General features: G+C 31.9%; 6 protein-coding genes across 6 annotated transcripts; 1 reads left to right on the forward strand and 5 right to left on the reverse strand.

Annotated features, from left to right (window-relative positions):
- Window positions 1–108: 108 nt before the first annotated feature.
- DFA_10334 (uncharacterized protein) lies at window positions 109–2,649 on the reverse strand (the record flags this gene model as incomplete). Its single annotated transcript, XM_004354184.1, has 2 exons — window positions 109–2,313; window positions 2,392–2,649. The coding sequence occupies 2 exons, from the start codon at window positions 2,647–2,649 to the stop codon at window positions 109–111; spliced, it is 2,463 nt and encodes an 820-aa protein (XP_004354236.1).
- Window positions 2,650–2,764: 115 nt separating this feature from the next.
- Window positions 2,765–5,306, reverse strand: DFA_10335 (uncharacterized protein; the record flags this gene model as incomplete). Its single annotated transcript, XM_004354185.1, has 2 exons — window positions 2,765–4,948; window positions 5,016–5,306. The coding sequence occupies 2 exons, from the start codon at window positions 5,304–5,306 to the stop codon at window positions 2,765–2,767; spliced, it is 2,475 nt and encodes an 824-aa protein (XP_004354237.1).
- Window positions 5,307–5,532: 226 nt separating this feature from the next.
- DFA_10336 (uncharacterized protein) lies at window positions 5,533–7,688 on the reverse strand (the record flags this gene model as incomplete). Its single annotated transcript, XM_004354186.1, has 3 exons — window positions 5,533–7,024; window positions 7,108–7,437; window positions 7,546–7,688. The coding sequence occupies 3 exons, from the start codon at window positions 7,686–7,688 to the stop codon at window positions 5,533–5,535; spliced, it is 1,965 nt and encodes a 654-aa protein (XP_004354238.1).
- A 694-nt stretch (window positions 7,689–8,382) lies between these two features.
- DFA_10337 (SET-domain protein) lies at window positions 8,383–13,660 on the reverse strand (the record flags this gene model as incomplete). Its single annotated transcript, XM_004354187.1, has 3 exons — window positions 8,383–11,675; window positions 11,751–12,947; window positions 13,426–13,660. The coding sequence occupies 3 exons, from the start codon at window positions 13,658–13,660 to the stop codon at window positions 8,383–8,385; spliced, it is 4,725 nt and encodes a 1,574-aa protein (XP_004354239.1).
- Window positions 13,661–14,581: 921 nt separating this feature from the next.
- On the reverse strand, window positions 14,582–15,730 carry DFA_10338 (uncharacterized protein; the record flags this gene model as incomplete). The annotated part of the gene is made up of 2 exons (XM_004354188.1): window positions 14,582–15,386; window positions 15,693–15,730. 2 exons carry the CDS (start codon window positions 15,728–15,730, stop codon window positions 14,582–14,584), a joined length of 843 nt encoding a protein of 280 aa, XP_004354240.1.
- Window positions 15,731–16,236: 506 nt separating this feature from the next.
- On the forward strand, window positions 16,237–17,605 carry DFA_10339 (uncharacterized protein; the record flags this gene model as incomplete). The annotated part of the gene is made up of 2 exons (XM_004354189.1): window positions 16,237–16,268; window positions 16,966–17,605. 2 exons carry the CDS (start codon window positions 16,237–16,239, stop codon window positions 17,603–17,605), a joined length of 672 nt encoding a protein of 223 aa, XP_004354241.1.
- Between the last annotated feature and the right edge of the window lie 1,116 nt (window positions 17,606–18,721).

Here is an 18,721-nt window from a genome sequence, read left to right on the forward strand (position 1 = left end):
CTTCTTTTCTCTTGTGTTTATATCTTCCATTATCTAAATCACATCACAATAAGCTGTCAAGTTATTCTCTTTCAAAACCACCACTAGAATTTTAATGAATTATGTTTTTTATTTTTTATTTTCATCAACACCAGAAGGAGTGAAACCAATTTCAATTGCCAGACTCATAAATTTATCATATTTTTTTTGAGTATAATTCTTTACTATTCTATTATTATTATTATTATTTTTGTTGAAATAATAATTTTGTAAACATTGATTCCAAATACCAATATATCTTCTTGTGAGAGGAGGTGGATTCATTGGATATTTGATGTATTGATATTTGTCAAGTTGATCTTGTTGATAGAGTCTATACAATCTTTCAAGATGATTAAAGAATTTTTGATCATATTTAAAATCAGTGTGATGGTTGGATGGGTGGACCAACCAATCACGAATATTTAAATCATCAGAGAACCTAACCCAAAGAATATTGAATTGATCATCAGTCAATTCTGTTGCATAATAGATGATTTCAAATTTGTTTCTAGTTGGTACTAGATCTAAAATTTGATTGGCAAGTTGTTGATAGTCTTGGAATTGGTCAATATCAATATCTTCTTGTTTTGATTCTATATCCTTCTTGGCCAAATAAAAATACAAGTTAAATAGAATTTCAATCGAGCTTTTTAAATATGGAGACAACATTTGAGCTATTAAGGTCACATCAATAAATTCATTGACATATTTCATTGCAAATTGATAGTGACTGGCATTGACCACCAATAAAAGGATTCTGACAAGATCAAATGTTGGAATAGTGCTAATGGCAGAGATGGCAAAGAAAATACGTTTGAAGAGATCCATGTTGGCGGTAATGGCTGCACTTTTGAGGAAAAGGTAGTAAATTTCTTCATATTCTCCAAAAGGGGGGTGGCTTTTACAAAAAAGATAGGTTAACCTTTCAATAAGCGCTGGATGGAGTGTCCATTCGTTTCTAATTCGGATGCGGAAGCTGGGTTTGGAAGTGTTATCCCATTCATTTAATATCCTTCCGACGACAGATATGAATTGATCCCGTCCTTGGTAATCATCTCTGGTGTACTTGTGGACCGATTCAAATGGAAATATACAATGGTTGGGTTTTACCTTTACATATGCAACTAGTCTCTCTATCAAATCATGATATACATTGCCGTTAGTCATATCAATGATTGATGCAATTGAGTCTGAAAAATCGATATTGATTGACCGACAAAGCGCTGATTTGAGTAAATAATCTAGTTGGTCATACTCTTGACCCTTTTGAGCATGTTGGAGTGTCGATCGGATGATATTGGAACAGCTGTAATCCGTTGGACGAACATATCTTCCCAAGAGATCGATGTAATGGCGAGAACAAAAGACCGGATGGATCGAGAACATGAGACGAGAGGTTCCAATTCGAAATTTAAAGCCTGGGTCGCTTTGCTGACGAACATACTCTAATAAAAATGTGACAGATTGATCAGATCCAGAGGCAAGAGACCCTGCAAAGTAATCCGGAGTCTGCATCATCATAAATATATCATCGGAATTATTGATGGTTGTCTGTGGTGAGAATATGTGCCGAATATATTCAATGTCTGTTCCATCTTTGATCTTGTCCATCAATCCTTGGTCATCATAATAATAAATAAAATCTTCAGTGTGGTAAATTTCTTTGATTTCTTTCTTTCTCTCATTTTCTTGTATCCTCTTACTTGCATATGGTGAGAAGAGATGTGGGGAGAGGATGTTTGGTTTCCATTCTGGTTTTATGATGGCATTTCCTTGAGAGACATGTTTGATGAAATTGAGACGGTCATATACCAATGAATACACTTTTATATTTCCTTGAGTGTCTTTATCAACCATTTTGTTGAGTTTTGTGACGACATTGTACAGTTGGATCAACTCTGTATCCGTCTTTTTGTTGAATAAATCTTTAATCATTGTTGGTAAACCACAATCTATTGGTTCGTACTGTCTAAATAAATCAATGAGATTTGAGAGATTGTATAGACCAAACAACTCTCTAATGATATCCACATCTCCAAAAACTAAGATAGCAGTCTTTACCATTCTATTCAATAATCTATTTGATTCAATGAATATACTATCATCTACCAATAGATTGAAAACCTTTGGATTTAGACAATAGATATTGTCCTTTCCATGACATGTATCGATAAAATCGATACTGATGGTCATTTGAAAAGGTGATATCTCTCTCTTGATTCTATTCAATAGGTATTCCAATACTCTATAATTATTAAAACTAATAGCTGCTGATAATATTCTTGTTAATCTCTTTGTTAAAAATAAAAGGTAATTAATTAATATCTTTGATTGTTTTTCATATCTATATTGCCTTGCCATAATACATACATGACTATGATCATTTCTATAAATACCATCAGTAAACATCATCGTCCAAAGTTGATCTATATGTTTAAAGAATAAATCATTCAAACCATATCGAATGTAATCAACCAATGTAAAGAGTGTTGAGAATTTAATAGGTTGAATCTCTAATTGTTTGTGAATAGAACTAACATGATTAAATATTATCTTTCTAATAACCTGATTATTCAATATCTTTTGAAATGAATTCTTTGTGTGTATGAATTTATCTCTATCTTTCATTATCTCTTTGTTGTACATGTACACAAAAAAAAGAAAAATGAAAAATGGTGGATGTTTTAAAACTCTGGGTTTAGTTTTCAAAAATAATTTATTGGAAATAATTTTTATTAAGCTTCTACTTTTTACAATGATTAGGGATGAAACCAATTTCTAATGCTTTATCAATAAATTGATTATATTCTTTTAAAGTATAATTATTGACAATACTATTATTATTATTATTATTATCTTTGTTGAAATAATATTTATCTAAACATTGATTTAATATTCCAATATATTTTAAATTCAATGGAGGTGGATTAAATCTAGTTTTAATCGATTGATGTACTTGTAATTGCTCTTGTTTAAAATATTGATATATTCTTTCTAAATGATCAAAGAATTTTTGATCATATTTTAATTGTTTGTGATGTTTTGATGGATTTGACAACCATTCATTTAAATCCAAATACATATTTGCATATTCAAGCCAAAGTAAATTAAATTGATCATTTGTCAATTCAGTTGCATAATAGATGATTTCTGATCTAAGATATTCTGGTACAATTTCCATAACAGTATTTGCAATTTGTTGATCATCATTTCGATCCGTTAAATCCAAATATAATTTAAATAGAGTATTGATATCCTTTTTAAATTTTTTGATTGGAGATTCAGCCAATTGAAATGATTTATGGAATTGCAAGAATTCCTTGGCAAATGAATAATTGCCTGCAGAGATGATTCGAGGAAGTATTTTGATAAAATGTCTTGGACATGGTTCAAGATTGAGTTGTTCAACTAATCCAAAAACTTGTTTGTACAGCTTAATGTCATTTGACATGGCTGCACTAGAGAGTAGAAATTCTTTACTTGAACTATTGTGAATAATGTTGGTTATTTTAACAACCAAAGAGGGTGCAAGAATCCAATTAAAATCATTATTCTCATATTCCTCCTCCATATTGGTTACACCAGGAATATCTAGAATCTTTTCCATTGCCGCTATGAATTGTTCGCGTCTTGGATACTCGGATTTCGTGTACTTGTGAATAGAATCGAAACGGATTTTACATTTCTCTGGGTGATGTTGGATATGGTCTTCTAATCTTGTGAGTAAATGACCAAATAGATCATCACCCATTTCAATGACCGATGAAATAGAATCTGCCAAATCAATACAAACTGAATGTCCAAATGGTGACTTTAGTAGATAATCTAGTTCATCTAATTCTCTACCCTTTGGAGCTTGTGTGAGAGTTGATCGGATAATATCAGAGGATCTTCCAGTAATGATTTCAGTAGCTTGTTTTGAAAACAAATCGATATATTTACGTGAACAAAACACTGGATGAATCGATTTGAGTGCAACCTTGTTAAAGAACATTGGTTTTCCACCTGAACCATTGTTCAATTCAAATGTGATAACTTCCTCTACTCCATTTGCAAGTGATTTTACCAAGATTCTTTTTCCCTTTTCCAGTTGATAATAATTATCATTGTTGTAGTTATAGTTGTAGATTGTAAAGTTGTTGTAGCTACTCCATGTGTAGTTACTGATTTTGTTGTTGTTGTTGTTGTTGTTGTTGTTGTTGTTGTTGTTGTTGTTGTTGTTGTTGTTGTTGTTTTTGATTATGGTACTATGAATGTACTTGAACAATTCAATGTCTGTACCATTATTTATCTTGTCCAGCAAACCTTCTTTATCATGATTGGACAAGGAACCAAAGTTGAACCCCAAGAGTTCGTTCTTTCTGGCATTTGATCGAATGGCGTCGTTTGTAGAGAGAACATCTGGAGAAGAGTATTTATGTAAAGGTAATGTGAGTTTGATCAACTCGAGTCGATCTTTTAACAATGCACATCGAGCCATGTCGTTCACGCTGAATCCATATTGGCTGTGTCCACGTTTTTGTTTTTGCAACCCTTGAGCAACTTGATATAGCTCCTTTATCTCAAAATCCTTCTTTTTATCAAACATTGTGGCATCTAGTACTTTACCGACTTGATAAATCCGAGTATTGGGTTTGCTGTTGATATCGTATCGTTTGAAAATCTGCTGAACCACATCTACATCTCCAACCATCATAATAGCAGTCTCTACCATTTTACGCAACAATACATTAGACTCTATGAATACATTGTCCTTGATCAATAGATTAAACACCTTTTCACCAAGACTATAAAGATTATTTTGATCAAAATCCACAACAACCATAGTTTGAAATGGTCCAATCTCTTTTCTAATTCTATTTAATATATATTCTAATATTCTATCATTTTGATATTGAATTGATGATGACATAATTTTTGTTATTTTCTAAATTTAAAAAAAATATATAATTATTAGTAAATATTTTCAAAGTAGTAGTAGTTTTAAAACTTACACCATTATTTCTATAAATACCATCAGATGATTCAAACATCATTCTCCAAAGTTGATCTATATGTTTAAAGAATAAATCATCTAAACCATATTGAATGTAATCAACCAATGTATAAAGTGATGATACTTTAACAGTTTCAATCTCTAATTGTTTGTGAATAGAACTAACATGATTGAATATCTGTCTTCTAATATAAACTTGATTCAATATTAATTGAAAAGTATTCTTCTTTTGAAACATCTTGACTTGTTCTTCTTCCTCTCCTCCTTCTTTAACCTTTTTTCTATTCATTTATACTAATTATTACTATCTATCTATCTATATATATATGTATGTGTATGTATAATATAGTACTACTAAAGAAAATAAAACAATGAACTAAAAAAATATAACTTTGATGAAAACCAAAAAAACAATAAAAAATTAAAATTTAAAATAAAACTTTGATAAATCTTACTTTTTTATTATTATTTTTACAAACCATATGACAGTCTGAATATATATATTATTATTATAATTATTTCTTTGTAAAGAATGAAGTAATGTTGGTTTGAACACCTTTCTTTTCGGGTGAAGATGTTGTAGTTGTGGTTGCTGATTTCTTGGTTGCTGCTGCTTTCTTTGTTGAACCAGACTTTGGTTTGGCAGCAGCTTTGGTAGTGGTAGTTGTCGATGTTGTTTCTTGTTCATCACCATCTTCGAATTCAGCTGCATCTTTTTCTTTTTTCTTGGTGGCAGTAGTTGATTTTTTAGTTGGAGTTTTCTTCTTTTCATCTTGTTCATCTCCTTTGGATTTGGTTGTTGTTGTTGTCGATTTGGAAGCTGGAGCCTTTTTCTTTGCTGGTTCCTTTGCAATTGTTTTTTGTTTCTTAACTGGTTGTTCTTCCTCTTCCTCTTCCTCTTCTTCAGCTACCTCTTCTTGTTCAACAACCTTTTCCTCTTCCTCTTCTTCCTCTTCAACAATAACCTTTTTCTTTGGAGTTGATTTTTTGGTTGGAGTTGATTCTTTTTCCTTTCTCTTTGTACTTGTTGTCTCCTTTTTCTCCTTTTCCTCCTTTTCCTTTTTCCCTTTTGCCAATCTTTCCTTTTCCTCCTTTTCCTTTTCCAATCTTTCCTTTTCCTTTTTCTCCTTTTCTAATCTCTCCTTTTCCTCTTTTTCTTTTTTTTCCTTTTCCTTTTTCTCTTTTTCCAATCTTTCTTTTTCCTCTTTTTCTTTTTGTTTCTTTTCCTTTTCCAATCTTTCTTTTTCCTCTTTTTCCTTTTTCTCTTTTGCCAATCTTTCCTTTTCTTCCTTTTCCTTTTTCTCCTTTTCTAATCTTTCTTTTTCCAATGTCTCCTTTTCCTTTTCTAATCTTTCTTTTTCTAATCTTTCTTGTTCTTGAGATTGTGAATTTTCAATTTCCATTTCATCTTCACTATCCAAAATATTCTTTTTTCTCTTTACAAATACTTGTTCTTCTTCTTCATCTTCACTTGCAAATGGATCGTTACTACCAGAGTCACTGTCACTGCCACTGTCATCATCATCACTATGTGATTTCTTTTTCTTTTGATTGACTGGTACAAATGCCTTTGATATTTGTTGTGGAGCAGATTTCTTGGTGGCAGCTGCCTTTTTAGAAGGTGCAGCTACCGATGACGGTTTAACATGAACAACATCATCCTTTAACTTTTGATCATACTTTGCAAACAAATCAACCTTTCCACCCTCATCATTTTGAGTTGGTTTGAAAAAGTTTGCGAATCCCTTGGCTGCTGCAGCTGCTGCTGGTTTGGCTGCAGATTTAGCTGATGGTTTAGAATTTGGTTTTGTTGTAACTGGAGTAGTAGAAGTAGTAGCAGCAGCAACTGGAGCACTAGTAGTAGTAGTTGTAGTTGTAGTTGTAGAAGATGATGGAACTACTGTTGGTTTTGGCTGTTGTTGTTGTTGTTGTGGAGGTTGTTGTGGAATTAAAACAGGTCTCTTTAATTCCCTCTTTTTAATTGATGGTGATTGAATTGGTATGTCCCTTTTAAAAACAAATAAATTAATTAATTAATTAATTAAAGTTAGATTTGAATTAAGAATGTATATTATATGTTGTGTACATACTTGTTAAAATAATGATTATCCAATTCTTTGACTACTTTGTATTGAGATCTCATTTGTTCGACGGTTTGAGTGATTGTGTAGATTGGATCTTTGGGCAAGCTAGACTCACCCTTTGATAAACTATATACATGTTCACTAGTAACCTTTTTAAATTGTTTTCTTGATTCTTCCAATCGATCAGCTGGTACCAATACAATAGATAATGTACGTACACATCTATCAGGTGTCGCTACATTGTCTGTATTACTACTAACATTCACCAATTCACCTGATATCAAATAGATCGGTGTAACTTTATCTTTATTATTTTCATAATAATAATATAATATTCTAAAATAATAATAATAATAATACATATATAAACAAAGAGAATAAGTTAGAATACAATAATCATCTCATCTATTACATCATCTTATCTAACATGTATAATCATCTTACTCTTTAGCAATATTTGGATGTAATTTAAATTGATTTGAAATGTATCTATAGTTGATAGTCAAACCTTCTTGTTGAATGACTTTATTCAATGTATCTATAATCTTGCTTTGTAATGAATCTTCGTCGTTATCTACTTCCATCATTTTACTTTAGTAAATATTAGTATTCTACTTGTAAATCAGATATATGTAAAAATCATATGATAAAAGATCGGTGCTGTGTTTCCCTCCTTTTTCTACTTCAAATTCAATTTTTCAAAAAATGAACTTCCTCAAATTCAAAACAAAAAGGTAATAGTTGTAGGACAGATCCCTAGGGGTATTTCATTTGGATAATTGAGATTGGAATTTGGTTGTAGTAAGGGATCTTGAGAATACTATACTCTCATCACTATACATTCATTCACTATTTACCATTGAAACTATCATTTATGGGTGTTTTTCCATGTTGCCATCCTTTTGTTTTTTTTTGTTTTTGAGAACAATGAAGGAATAGGACTTGGAATGATTCCTGAATGATATAAATAACCCATAAATTAACATACATGCATTGGTTCAATCAAACAATCTAATGGTAAACTAGATTAACATTCTCAAGATACCCTTCCTACAAAAATAACAACTTTCAAGAAGAAACCCCCCAGGGATCTGTCCTTAAATTATTATTATTATTATTTTTCTAGTTTTTTTATTTTTTGTCTCCAATTATTATTATTGGAATAAATAAATAAATATATATATAGTTCCTAGGAAATTACACAAATCGATTGATTGATTGATTGATTAATTTTAAATTAAATATATGTTGGTTTATTTGGTTTGGTTTAGTTTGGTTTGGTTAGTCATATAAATTATTTTCTTCATCAATTTCAAGTGAACGAATGGAACCATCTTCATCGGCTATTAAAGTAGTTGATTGATTCTTTGTTGTATTGTCTTGATCGTCACTATCGTCGTTTTGATGATGATTATTTAATTTAACTTCCTCTTCTTCCTCCTCCTCTTCTACTTGTTCTTCGGTAGTTGTAGTTGTTGTAATTGATTCGGTTTGTATTATAATAGATGGTAGTTTACTATTATTATTATTATTATTGTCATCAGATGATATAGTTGGTGTTGGTAAATTCATTGTAATATTATTATTTGTATTATTATTATTATTAGTATTTTGATTATTATTTTGATTCATACCAACAACATTGATTGAAGGATATTTAAATCTTGGTGAAATAGGTGATTTGGTTGGAGTTGAAGGAAGTGTGAGTGTTGTTGTTGTTGTTGTAGAGGTAGTCGAGGTAGAGGTAGAGGTGGCTACACTAGCACTACTACCACTACTACTAGACTTGACAGATTTGTTTAAAAAGGATGAAGGTGTTGATGGAGTACCAATATCAAATGTAATAGTTTCATTTGACAGATTGAGTGGTTGGTGCATAATAGTTGGTTGGATATTAGATATAGTCTCCAACGATGAAACGATAGATGGCAGTTTGGAAAAACTCGATTCTAAAACAAGTGGTGCAAGAGGTGAGTGACTATTACTATTAATATTAATATTAATTGTAACTGTTGGTTTGGATGATGATGAAGTAGTGGTCGAGGTAGAGGTAGAGGGGGTACTTGGAGTACTTGTACTTGGACCACTAAAACTATTACGTTTCATCGATGGGATAGAGATAGACCCTGACAACTTTAATGAGTTGGTGTTACCACTACCAAGTTGAGGAGGAGAACTTGGAGAAAAATAATTATTAATAGTTTCGGGGGTGGTCAATAGATCACCAGATGAAATGAGACTGTTACGACCACCACCAACACCCAACTTGATACGAGACGATGAATTACGTAAAGAGATTTGTGGAGACTCTGGGATAATGATACCATCCGAGACAAGAGACACCGAGTTTGGAGTAGATGGGAATGGCAACATTGGGGAAAATAGTTTGTGTGATGGATGAGTATGGTCAACTAAACTACCGTGGTGACCGTGACCATGATGATGATCATGATGATCATGATGATGATGGTCATCATCACTACTATAATTGTGCAAGTCATCTCCACCACCACCCATCTCTTGGTCATCCTGTTGTTGATTATGATGATGATGAAGAATATGATTATCATGTGAAATATGTTGATGTTGATGTTGATGATGTTCCAACTCTTCCATTCCTCCTCCTTGATGATAATCCTCAATGATTGCAGAAGTTAAATTATGGTTTGGATTATATACAATATATGGTTGTTGATGTTGTTGTTGTTGTTGTTGTAATTGATATAAATGGTGATACGAATCATCATCCATTCCATTTCCATTTCCATTAACCATATTAACATTTACATTATTATTATTATTATTATTAATAATATTATAATCATTATGTTGAGTTTGAGTTGAAGAAGTTGTAGTTGAAGTAGTTGAAGTAGTTGATGTATTTCCATGATGATGATGAGACTCTAACAATTGCTGTAACTGTTGTTGTTGTTGTAATTGGAGTTGTTGTAGTTGTTGTATTTGTTGTTGTTGTTGTTGATGTTGTAATTGGAATTCTTTGGTTTTTGATGTAGTTGTCTTTTTTGATTTCTTTTCACTTGGTGTCGTAGTAGCAATTGTTGTAGTTGTGGTTGATGATGGAGACACTGATCCAAGAATAGATAATGCCATTGATGTACCATTATTAGTTGGTGATTCATCACCACCTCCATTTGAACCTTCCTTTTTAGCTTTTGAATTTCTTTTCTTTTTAATATACCCGTCATCAAACTTGTGAATGTTACGTTTGTGTTCGTTGAGGTCTGACAATTGAACAAACTTGCTTTCGCAATCTGCAAAGTCGCAAGAATAGGGTTTCTCACCAGTATGCTTGTACCGAATATGATGGATGAGGTTGTAGGCACTCTTGAGGGGTTTGTCTGAACGGTTGCAACCCGACCACTCACATATAGACTCGCTCTTTTTGCCACGTTGGTTACGCACGTGTTCTTCAATATGGTCACCCAACTCTTTGAGTGTGTCAAATGATCGACCACGACAATCAGCCCACTTGCAATCAAATGGACCTGTTGGAGACGACGTTCTACGCTTTCTTGGTTTTTTGGGGAGTGACGATGATGCCGACGTTGCCTTGACCGGTGATGTCGATGCTGGATATATTGTCGAGGCAGTAGTAGTGGAAGCAGTAGAGGTAGTAGTAGTAGAGGTAGTATCAATAACAAATGATTGGTCACTAGTCATGATAACATCAGTTCCAAGGGAGTGGTCAGTAGTCATCATAGAGTCAAGGGGAAGTGAGGTATGTTGTTGACCGGGTACAGGAGACGATCCAGCGGTGTACTTGGCTTGCTTGTAAATCATAGAGACTGATGGATCACTAGACAACTCTTCATCTTCAGTTTCAATGTCACGAAGATGACCTGAGAGTTCTTCGATATGATTGGAGGAAACGATTCCTCCAACTCCCATGGTGGCGGCGGCGGCGGGAACGGTAACGGTAACAGCAGTTGGCACAAATGGTTGTTGGGAATAGTTGGTTGGGATTAAATTGGCCTTTTTTCGTTTAGTAGATTTTGACTGTGTAGATGCAGCTGCTGGTTTATGTTCGTCACTAGCCTGTTGAGGTTGTGGTTGTTGTGGTTGGAATTGCATTATATTTTGGAGTTGGTGTTGTTGGTGTTGTTGTTGTAGGAGGAGTGGATGTTGATGATGTTCCTCCATCATTTCATTCTTTACATTAATTACACTTTCAATTGAATATTTTCTTGCGGGTTGTTGAGTAGCAGCAGCAGCAGCAGAAGCAATCGGTTCATCAATCATATCATTGATTTTATTATTATTATTATCTACATTATTGCGGGTGTTGGTTGAAACTTGAGCAGATGCCAAGGAAGTGGTTGTGGTGGTTGTTGGAATATTTACATTTACATTATTTACTTGTTGTTGTTGTTGTTGTTGTAATAATAATTGTTGTTGTATGAGTTGAGTTAGAATGTGATTGTCAATCTTTTGAGATTGTAAAAGTGATATATAACTCTCTTTTAGCGATTGATTCGATGTACTTTCAAACAATGCAGTTGGAGACAATCTACTTGAACTCTTTCTCTTTTGATTTTGAATCTTTGAATGTGAAACTATAAACAATCGAAAATAAAGGTTAATAAATGAGTATATGTGTTGTATTTATATGTTTATGTTTAAATACATACCTGGATCAAAAGGATTAATAAGATGAGTAAATTTAATATGACCCATTAAACTATGGAAATCTTTGATTCCTGCAGCACAAGATTCCCATTCACAAACCACTGGAACAACATTGATTGAGCCACCAGTAGTGGTGTTGAGAATAGATGGTTTGTTTTTAAAGTGTTCAGTTCTAAAATGGATCCAAAAATCGGTCAATGACTCAAACTTTAAGTCACATTTACCCCACTTGCAAACAATACAACTTGTATTATTCTCCATTGGATTTGAAGTGTAAAACATGTTGTTATTGAGCATATTATTATTATTATTATTATTATTATTTTGAGTAGTTGTAGTTGTAGTTGTTGTAGTGGTTGTAGAGTTGTTATTATTATTATTACTATTATTATTTAAACTATTAACCAAATAAGCACTCAATCCAGTTGATCCATTACCATAACTACTAAATGATAATATTCCATTATTATTATTATTAGAGTTGGTATTATTATTAGAGTTGTTGGAATTACTATCATTATTGTTGTTGTTGTTGAAAAGGACACTCATTGATGAACCAGGGGTAGATGGTGCATTGACAGTTGATGATGAGGAAGTGGATGATGGTTGGATCATGGTACTACCTGAAGAGGTTGAGTTGTTGGATACTCCACTTTGATAACTATCAAAGTTGAAAAAGTAATTGGCATTGAATGATTCGGATAGTGAAGTCATGGTTGCTGGTGATTTAGACGACGACGACGATTGAAAGGATGATTCGATTCCTGAATTGGAAGCAGTGACTGATGATGATGATGTTGGGGTAAGAGGTGATTTAAGATTAGAATTGGATAATGTTAATAACAGTAAATGGTCAAGGTTGAGGCCAGTAGCACTTGCAACAGCTGCAATGGTAGACAATGACAATAAAGGTGATGGAGATGACAATGTCGATGATGACGATGACAAATTATTATTATTATTATTATTATTAATATTGTTGTTTGGAATTTGTGGGAACGTTGGCGTCGATGAGGCCATCAAAGTGGCCCACTCTAATAAAGTTTCTTTGGTGATGATTGTTGAATCTGGTTGCAATTGTTGTAATTGTTGTTGTAACAATGGTTGGTCGTTTGTTGAAATTGAATTTTGATTGATAAATCTTTTAATTTCAGCTGATTGATTTATATCAATATTATCAATATTATCACTACTATTATCTAATAAACAATAAATAATAATTAGATATGATATGAATTATTTAAAAGATAGATTTATAAAAACAAAAAAATAGAAAAGTAATTAAATAATTAGATAATTATTAAAAAGTAGTTTAAATGAAGTTGATGTATTATAAATATTAAAACAATTGATAATCATCAAATGCGATATTTAATATATATAAATAATATAAATAAATATTAAAGTATGTATAAAATGTTTGTTTTGTTTGTTTGTTTGTTTGTTTTTGGATTGACGAAAGAAAGAAGGAAGATATATAGGTCAAAAAAAAAAAAGATATTTAAATTTACAAAAACGAAGAAGATGGAAGCAAAGGATGATGATGGAACGAATTAATTAAAAAGAGATAGATAGATAAAAGATATTTTAAATATGATGGATGATATTATTATTATTATTATTATTATTATTTAAATAATGATGAGGAGGGAGGATTTTAAAAAGATTAGAACATACCTGCAGATGTAGTATTTATATCAAATGAAGCAGGTCTGTTGCTGCTGATGCTGTGAAATTGCTGGTGGTTCTCAAGCTGGTCAATCGTGTGAGTAATAGATCTATTCTTTTCTTGATGCTGGTGAACTATATTATCGTTATTATTATTATGTGCTGAGGTACTGTTTGATTGTAAATGATGTTGAGTTGTTGTTGTTGTCTTGCTCTGGTCAACAGTAGGGTCGTTTAGGTCCATTCCCAACGCGTTGTTTTTGTTTGTTTATAGGCTGTTTATATTTTATTTTTTGCCTGGGCAAGAGTGTAATCGACTAGCAAGCAGTCTGCTGTTTAGACACGCGTGCGTTGTTGATGTGTTGTTGAGTTGTTGTTGTTGTTTTACTAAATATCTATTATTAGGATAGAGATGGGTAGGTAGTTGGGTGTGTTGGTGTACGTTCAAAAAGAGAGAAACTACAAACTATTCTCGATGTGCTGTTGTTGTCTCTCCCCAGGTGTATTTACAAGACGTCACTTATTCAAACTGCGCAGTTGATTTGTGGGTGAGAGCTGTTTTTTTGCCCAGGCGGTTAACAAAAAACAAAACAGATCGCGCGGAATTGCCTTTTTAAAAAAAAAAAAAAAAAAACAACAAATGGGTGAAATTTGAAAAAGAGAGAACAAACTTACCAGGCAAAACAACCAAGCAAACTCAAAAAATGAAAAAAAAATAATTAAATCAGTTTCATTTTCGCAAAGGAATTTAAACAAGCGATGACAAATGGGGGCATGACGAATCTTTGCTTGGTCATATGACATCAACTTGGTATCTTTGTTCGGTTAATGAAAATACAAATTAACCAAAACTACACTATTTTGTGTAGTTTTTTGGAAAGTTGGAAAAAGGAAAAATAAAAAAAAAAATAATAATAATAATAATAATAATAATAATAATAATAATAATTATCTCTTTTCTTTGTTTGATTTTTTTTTTGATTGTTCAATAAAATAATAATAAAATAATATTATTATTATTATGATTATTTTATTGGTTTGGTTTTTTTTGATTTTTTTTTTGTTGATTTTATCAATTTTCCATCTTTTTTTTTTTCTTTTTCTTTTTATAAATTATTAATACAAAAAAAGAAGGGGATCCAATCAATCCAATAATTAATATATTCTATGCCTTGATACTATTATTGATACTATTTGATCTACTTCTTGATCGATAAGAAGAATTATTATTTGATTTTTTTTGTTGTTGATTCTTAGATTTTGATGAAGGAGTCTTATTTTTTAATTGTTCTTGAGCCACATATTCAGTGATTGACATTTCTGGCATTGGTGGGATGATTTTAGGTTTACGGATGACGGTTAGACGTTTACCAGAGTCTTGGTTGGTATAGGAAGAGGTAAAGAGCGAGTAATAGGATCCAAGTCCGTGAACAAGCAGACGTTGGAATGGCATGTCGAGGGCAACCTCTATCGATTCGAGTAATGGGTCATTGATAAAGGCCAACAATCTCTGCTCAGCTTCGGTGATAAAATAGCTGTTTTGTACAAATGGTTGCTTGAATGCCTCTCTTAGGTCCTTGCGTAAGCGTGAGAATGAATGATTGATACGAGAGTTTTTACGTTGTTGACGACGACGATCCTCTTCCTCTTTGACAAATGGTTCGACCGATTCTTGTTGACGATCGTATGTAATGTTTACGTATGGTTCCCAGTTGTCAATGTTGTCTTGGAACAATAGATTCTCGTTTTGGTCGACCAAATTATACTCATAGTCGGCATGGTCCTTGAATATACCACCCTCTTTGAGATATTGTGTGTTTAAGAATCGGTTGTAACGCTTTGATCCCGGCTTGCCTGGACTCTCACGTGACTGCTGTGAATCACGGCATAGTCTAGTCGATCCCTTTTTCTTTTTAGATGGTGTATTTACAATTTCCTTTTCTTGTTTTGGTCTTTCACTTGTTTCCAATCTTCAAAATAGAAAATAAAGGGAAATGGAAAAGGGAAATGGAAAAGAGTAGGGTAGATAGCAAGAAAGTTAAGTTGTTTTTTTTAAAGAAAAAAAAAGAACAATTAATTGAGTTGATTCTTTGAGGTGTTTATCTAAATGTATTGATTGATTTTCATTGTACTTGTATATATATAAATATTTATATTTATATATTGTACCAGAAAATCGTTATCAATCATTTACTCTACACATCTCTCTTCTCCTCTCCTCTCCTCCCTTATCTCCTTTTTGTTTGTTTTTTTTTAAAATATCATATGATACATACTGATTCCATAAGATTTCTGATATTCTTTGTTCTGCCATGATATGATGTTGTTCAAGTCGATTAGTTTGTTGATTAATTAATGAAGTTATTGTTGTTGTTGGTTTAGTAGTAGTAGTAATTATTACAGTAGTTGATATATACAGTGTTGTTTAAATAAATAAATGAATGAAAAAAGTAAGAGATTAAAAAATATATGTGTTATATATATATATATTATGCAAGCAAGTAAAGTAATTAAGGGAAACTGTTTCTTGTATGCGCGATTGTTTAATTAGGTAGTAGTAGTAGAAGTTGTTGTTGTTATAATATATATGATGATGATACCAACAACGATAAGAATATTATATGATGATGTTAGTGAGTGTTTGTGTTGATGAGAGTAGTAGTGGGTAAATTTAATTAAATATTTGAACGGCGACTCTGATGATATTGACAATAAGTTATTATCGAACGGTTCTCTCTCTCTCTTTCTTTCTATTTGTTGTACTACTAGTAGTTTTAAAGCTTAGTATAAAGTATAAAATGAATGAAGCTGATTTTACAAATGACAATAGGGTCTGCAGCACTTTGGCTCAAGTAAAGAAAAAACTGAGATTCGATTGGGCGTTCATTTGCATATATTTTTTTTTGAGAATAGAAGAGGAAACTAAAACAGCAAAGCTGTCAGTTTGAGACAAACCAGTAAATTAATTTTTTTTTTTTATTATTAAAGTAAATTATTTTAATTTTACATTTTATTTTTTATTTTTTATAATTATATTAACTTCACCATTTTGTGTTGTTGTTGTTGTTGTTCTCACAAAGCAGCAGCAATAGAATTATAATTATAATTATAAGAAATACCTGTAGAATTATAATTATAAGAAATACCTGCCCATTATATTTGTTTTGAGTACTCAGATTTTTGGGTCTTTTAATATCTATGAGATGTGAATCCTCCTCTATATAACTCTTGGTATTATTATTAATCATGTATCTTGAAGATAGGATAGATAGATAAATATATTTATATATAAATTAAACTCGACAAGATGAAAGTTGAAAGATTGGTTCAATGTTTATTGTTTATCTTTTCTCTATGGTTGATATTCGAGAGAGGCCCATCATTTGACCCCAGCTGTCAAAGATTGGATCATGTTGGTGACCATCAAGTAAACAGTTTGCCCATCCCCACTAAACATTCAATACAAGAACAACAACAACAACAACAACAAACGATATTGATTGATAGATTACAACAAGAGCTACGACATAAAACAGAATTAATTGATAGATTGCAAAAAGACATCATCAAGTTGGAACAACAACTCAATGATACTACTCAACAACACGATTATACTACTCGAAAACTCAATGATACTACTCAACGACTCGATGACACCCAAAATCAACTCAAAAATACTACGGAGCTGCAACTAGTTGAAGGGACCAATCAACAACTCTATCAAAAACTTGATGACACCAAAAAGCAATGCCAAGATGACAAATATGATAGATACTATTACGGTTTCAAAATGTGCCTGCTCAAATCACAAGCTTTGAGTGCGCAAATCGAATTCATGACAGGGGATCAAGAGTTTGTAAAGACCATACACACGATGGAAATCGATCGAAAGAAAAACATCATGGAAGTTGACCGACTCAGAGATTACAATGAAGATTTAAAACGTCTAGGGGATACTAAAAACTATGAAAAAGGATTGTTGAAAGTGAAAGCACTCCAGACAAACATTGGTATATACCTTCAATTAATCAAAGATTTGGAAATCAAAAGAAATCAAGAACGTATTTTAAATGAAAAAAAGATTGAAGAGATAGAAATCAAAAGAAATCAAGAACGTATTTTATATAAACAAAAAATTGAAGAGATAGAGCGTCATCCACCCAGAAAACAAGACTTGGAATCTCAATAAATAAATTTGATTTTGAGTCCCAATTTTTTACATTTTTTTTTTCATCATGTTGGAGCCATTCAATAAAACCTTTATCACATTCACTCAATAGATACATTTATGTTGACCAATTCAGATAGATAGATAGATAGATAGATAAATATTAATAAATAATAATAATATTAAAAGTAAAGTTTTAGTACTACAAAACAAGATGAATGTTAAAAGATTGGTTCAAATTGGAACGATATTATTTTCTATCAGTTGCATTGTATCGATGAATGTTGGTCAAGCTAATGGATTCAATGTATCACTACCACGCTCTCAAAGTCTGCCAAAATCGAAATAAGATACTTCAAGATCAAATAGCATACCAACAAGAGAGCCTATCTTACGCGATTAATGGTTGCCAATACAAAAACCAGCACCAAGAGGAACACATTTATCACTTGAACAAACAAATCAATCATCTACGAGAAACAATTGAATATTTAAGGGATACCCATTTCAAAATATATAACCAAGACACAAAAATTGCAAAGAATAAAATTCATTGAAGTAAAAAAAGATGAATCTTCGATCCATTTCAAACAAAACCTACCAATTTTATGATAATGATTGTTTGATCAGACCCGATTAACTACTCAATTAATACTGCTACTTTATTCATTGTACACTCACCTCCAACAACACAACAACAACAACAACAACAAACATTGACAATAACAACCCAATTGTAGATAGATAGTAGATGATAGTAGATAGAGTATAGATAGAAAAGAAGAAGAAGATAGACAGAGAAACAAGAGACACATTTAATATATTATTATTATTATTATTATTATTGTGTTCTATTATTATAATCCATTCCATTTATCCTTTTTCATTGTAATACAACAACAACAACACTATTGCATACCACACCACCAACACACACACACAATCGATTGACAAACAACAACAAAAACTAGCGCTATTCACCGTCAGTCAGCCAGTCATACAGTATCTATCTATCTATCTATCTTGAAGTGAGAGAGTACTTGCAAAGATAGTTGTCGTATTATTAATATATATTATACCCTCCCCTTCCCCTCCCCTCTTACAACCAACATATATATCATATTATTTTCCATTGCG

Source organism: Cavenderia fasciculata (genome assembly GCF_000203815.1).
Source record: "Cavenderia fasciculata unplaced genomic scaffold Scf_EU5ZYIE02H8LDV-5, whole genome shotgun sequence".
In the NCBI taxonomy this organism is placed as follows: domain Eukaryota; phylum Evosea; class Eumycetozoa; order Acytosteliales; family Cavenderiaceae; genus Cavenderia; species Cavenderia fasciculata.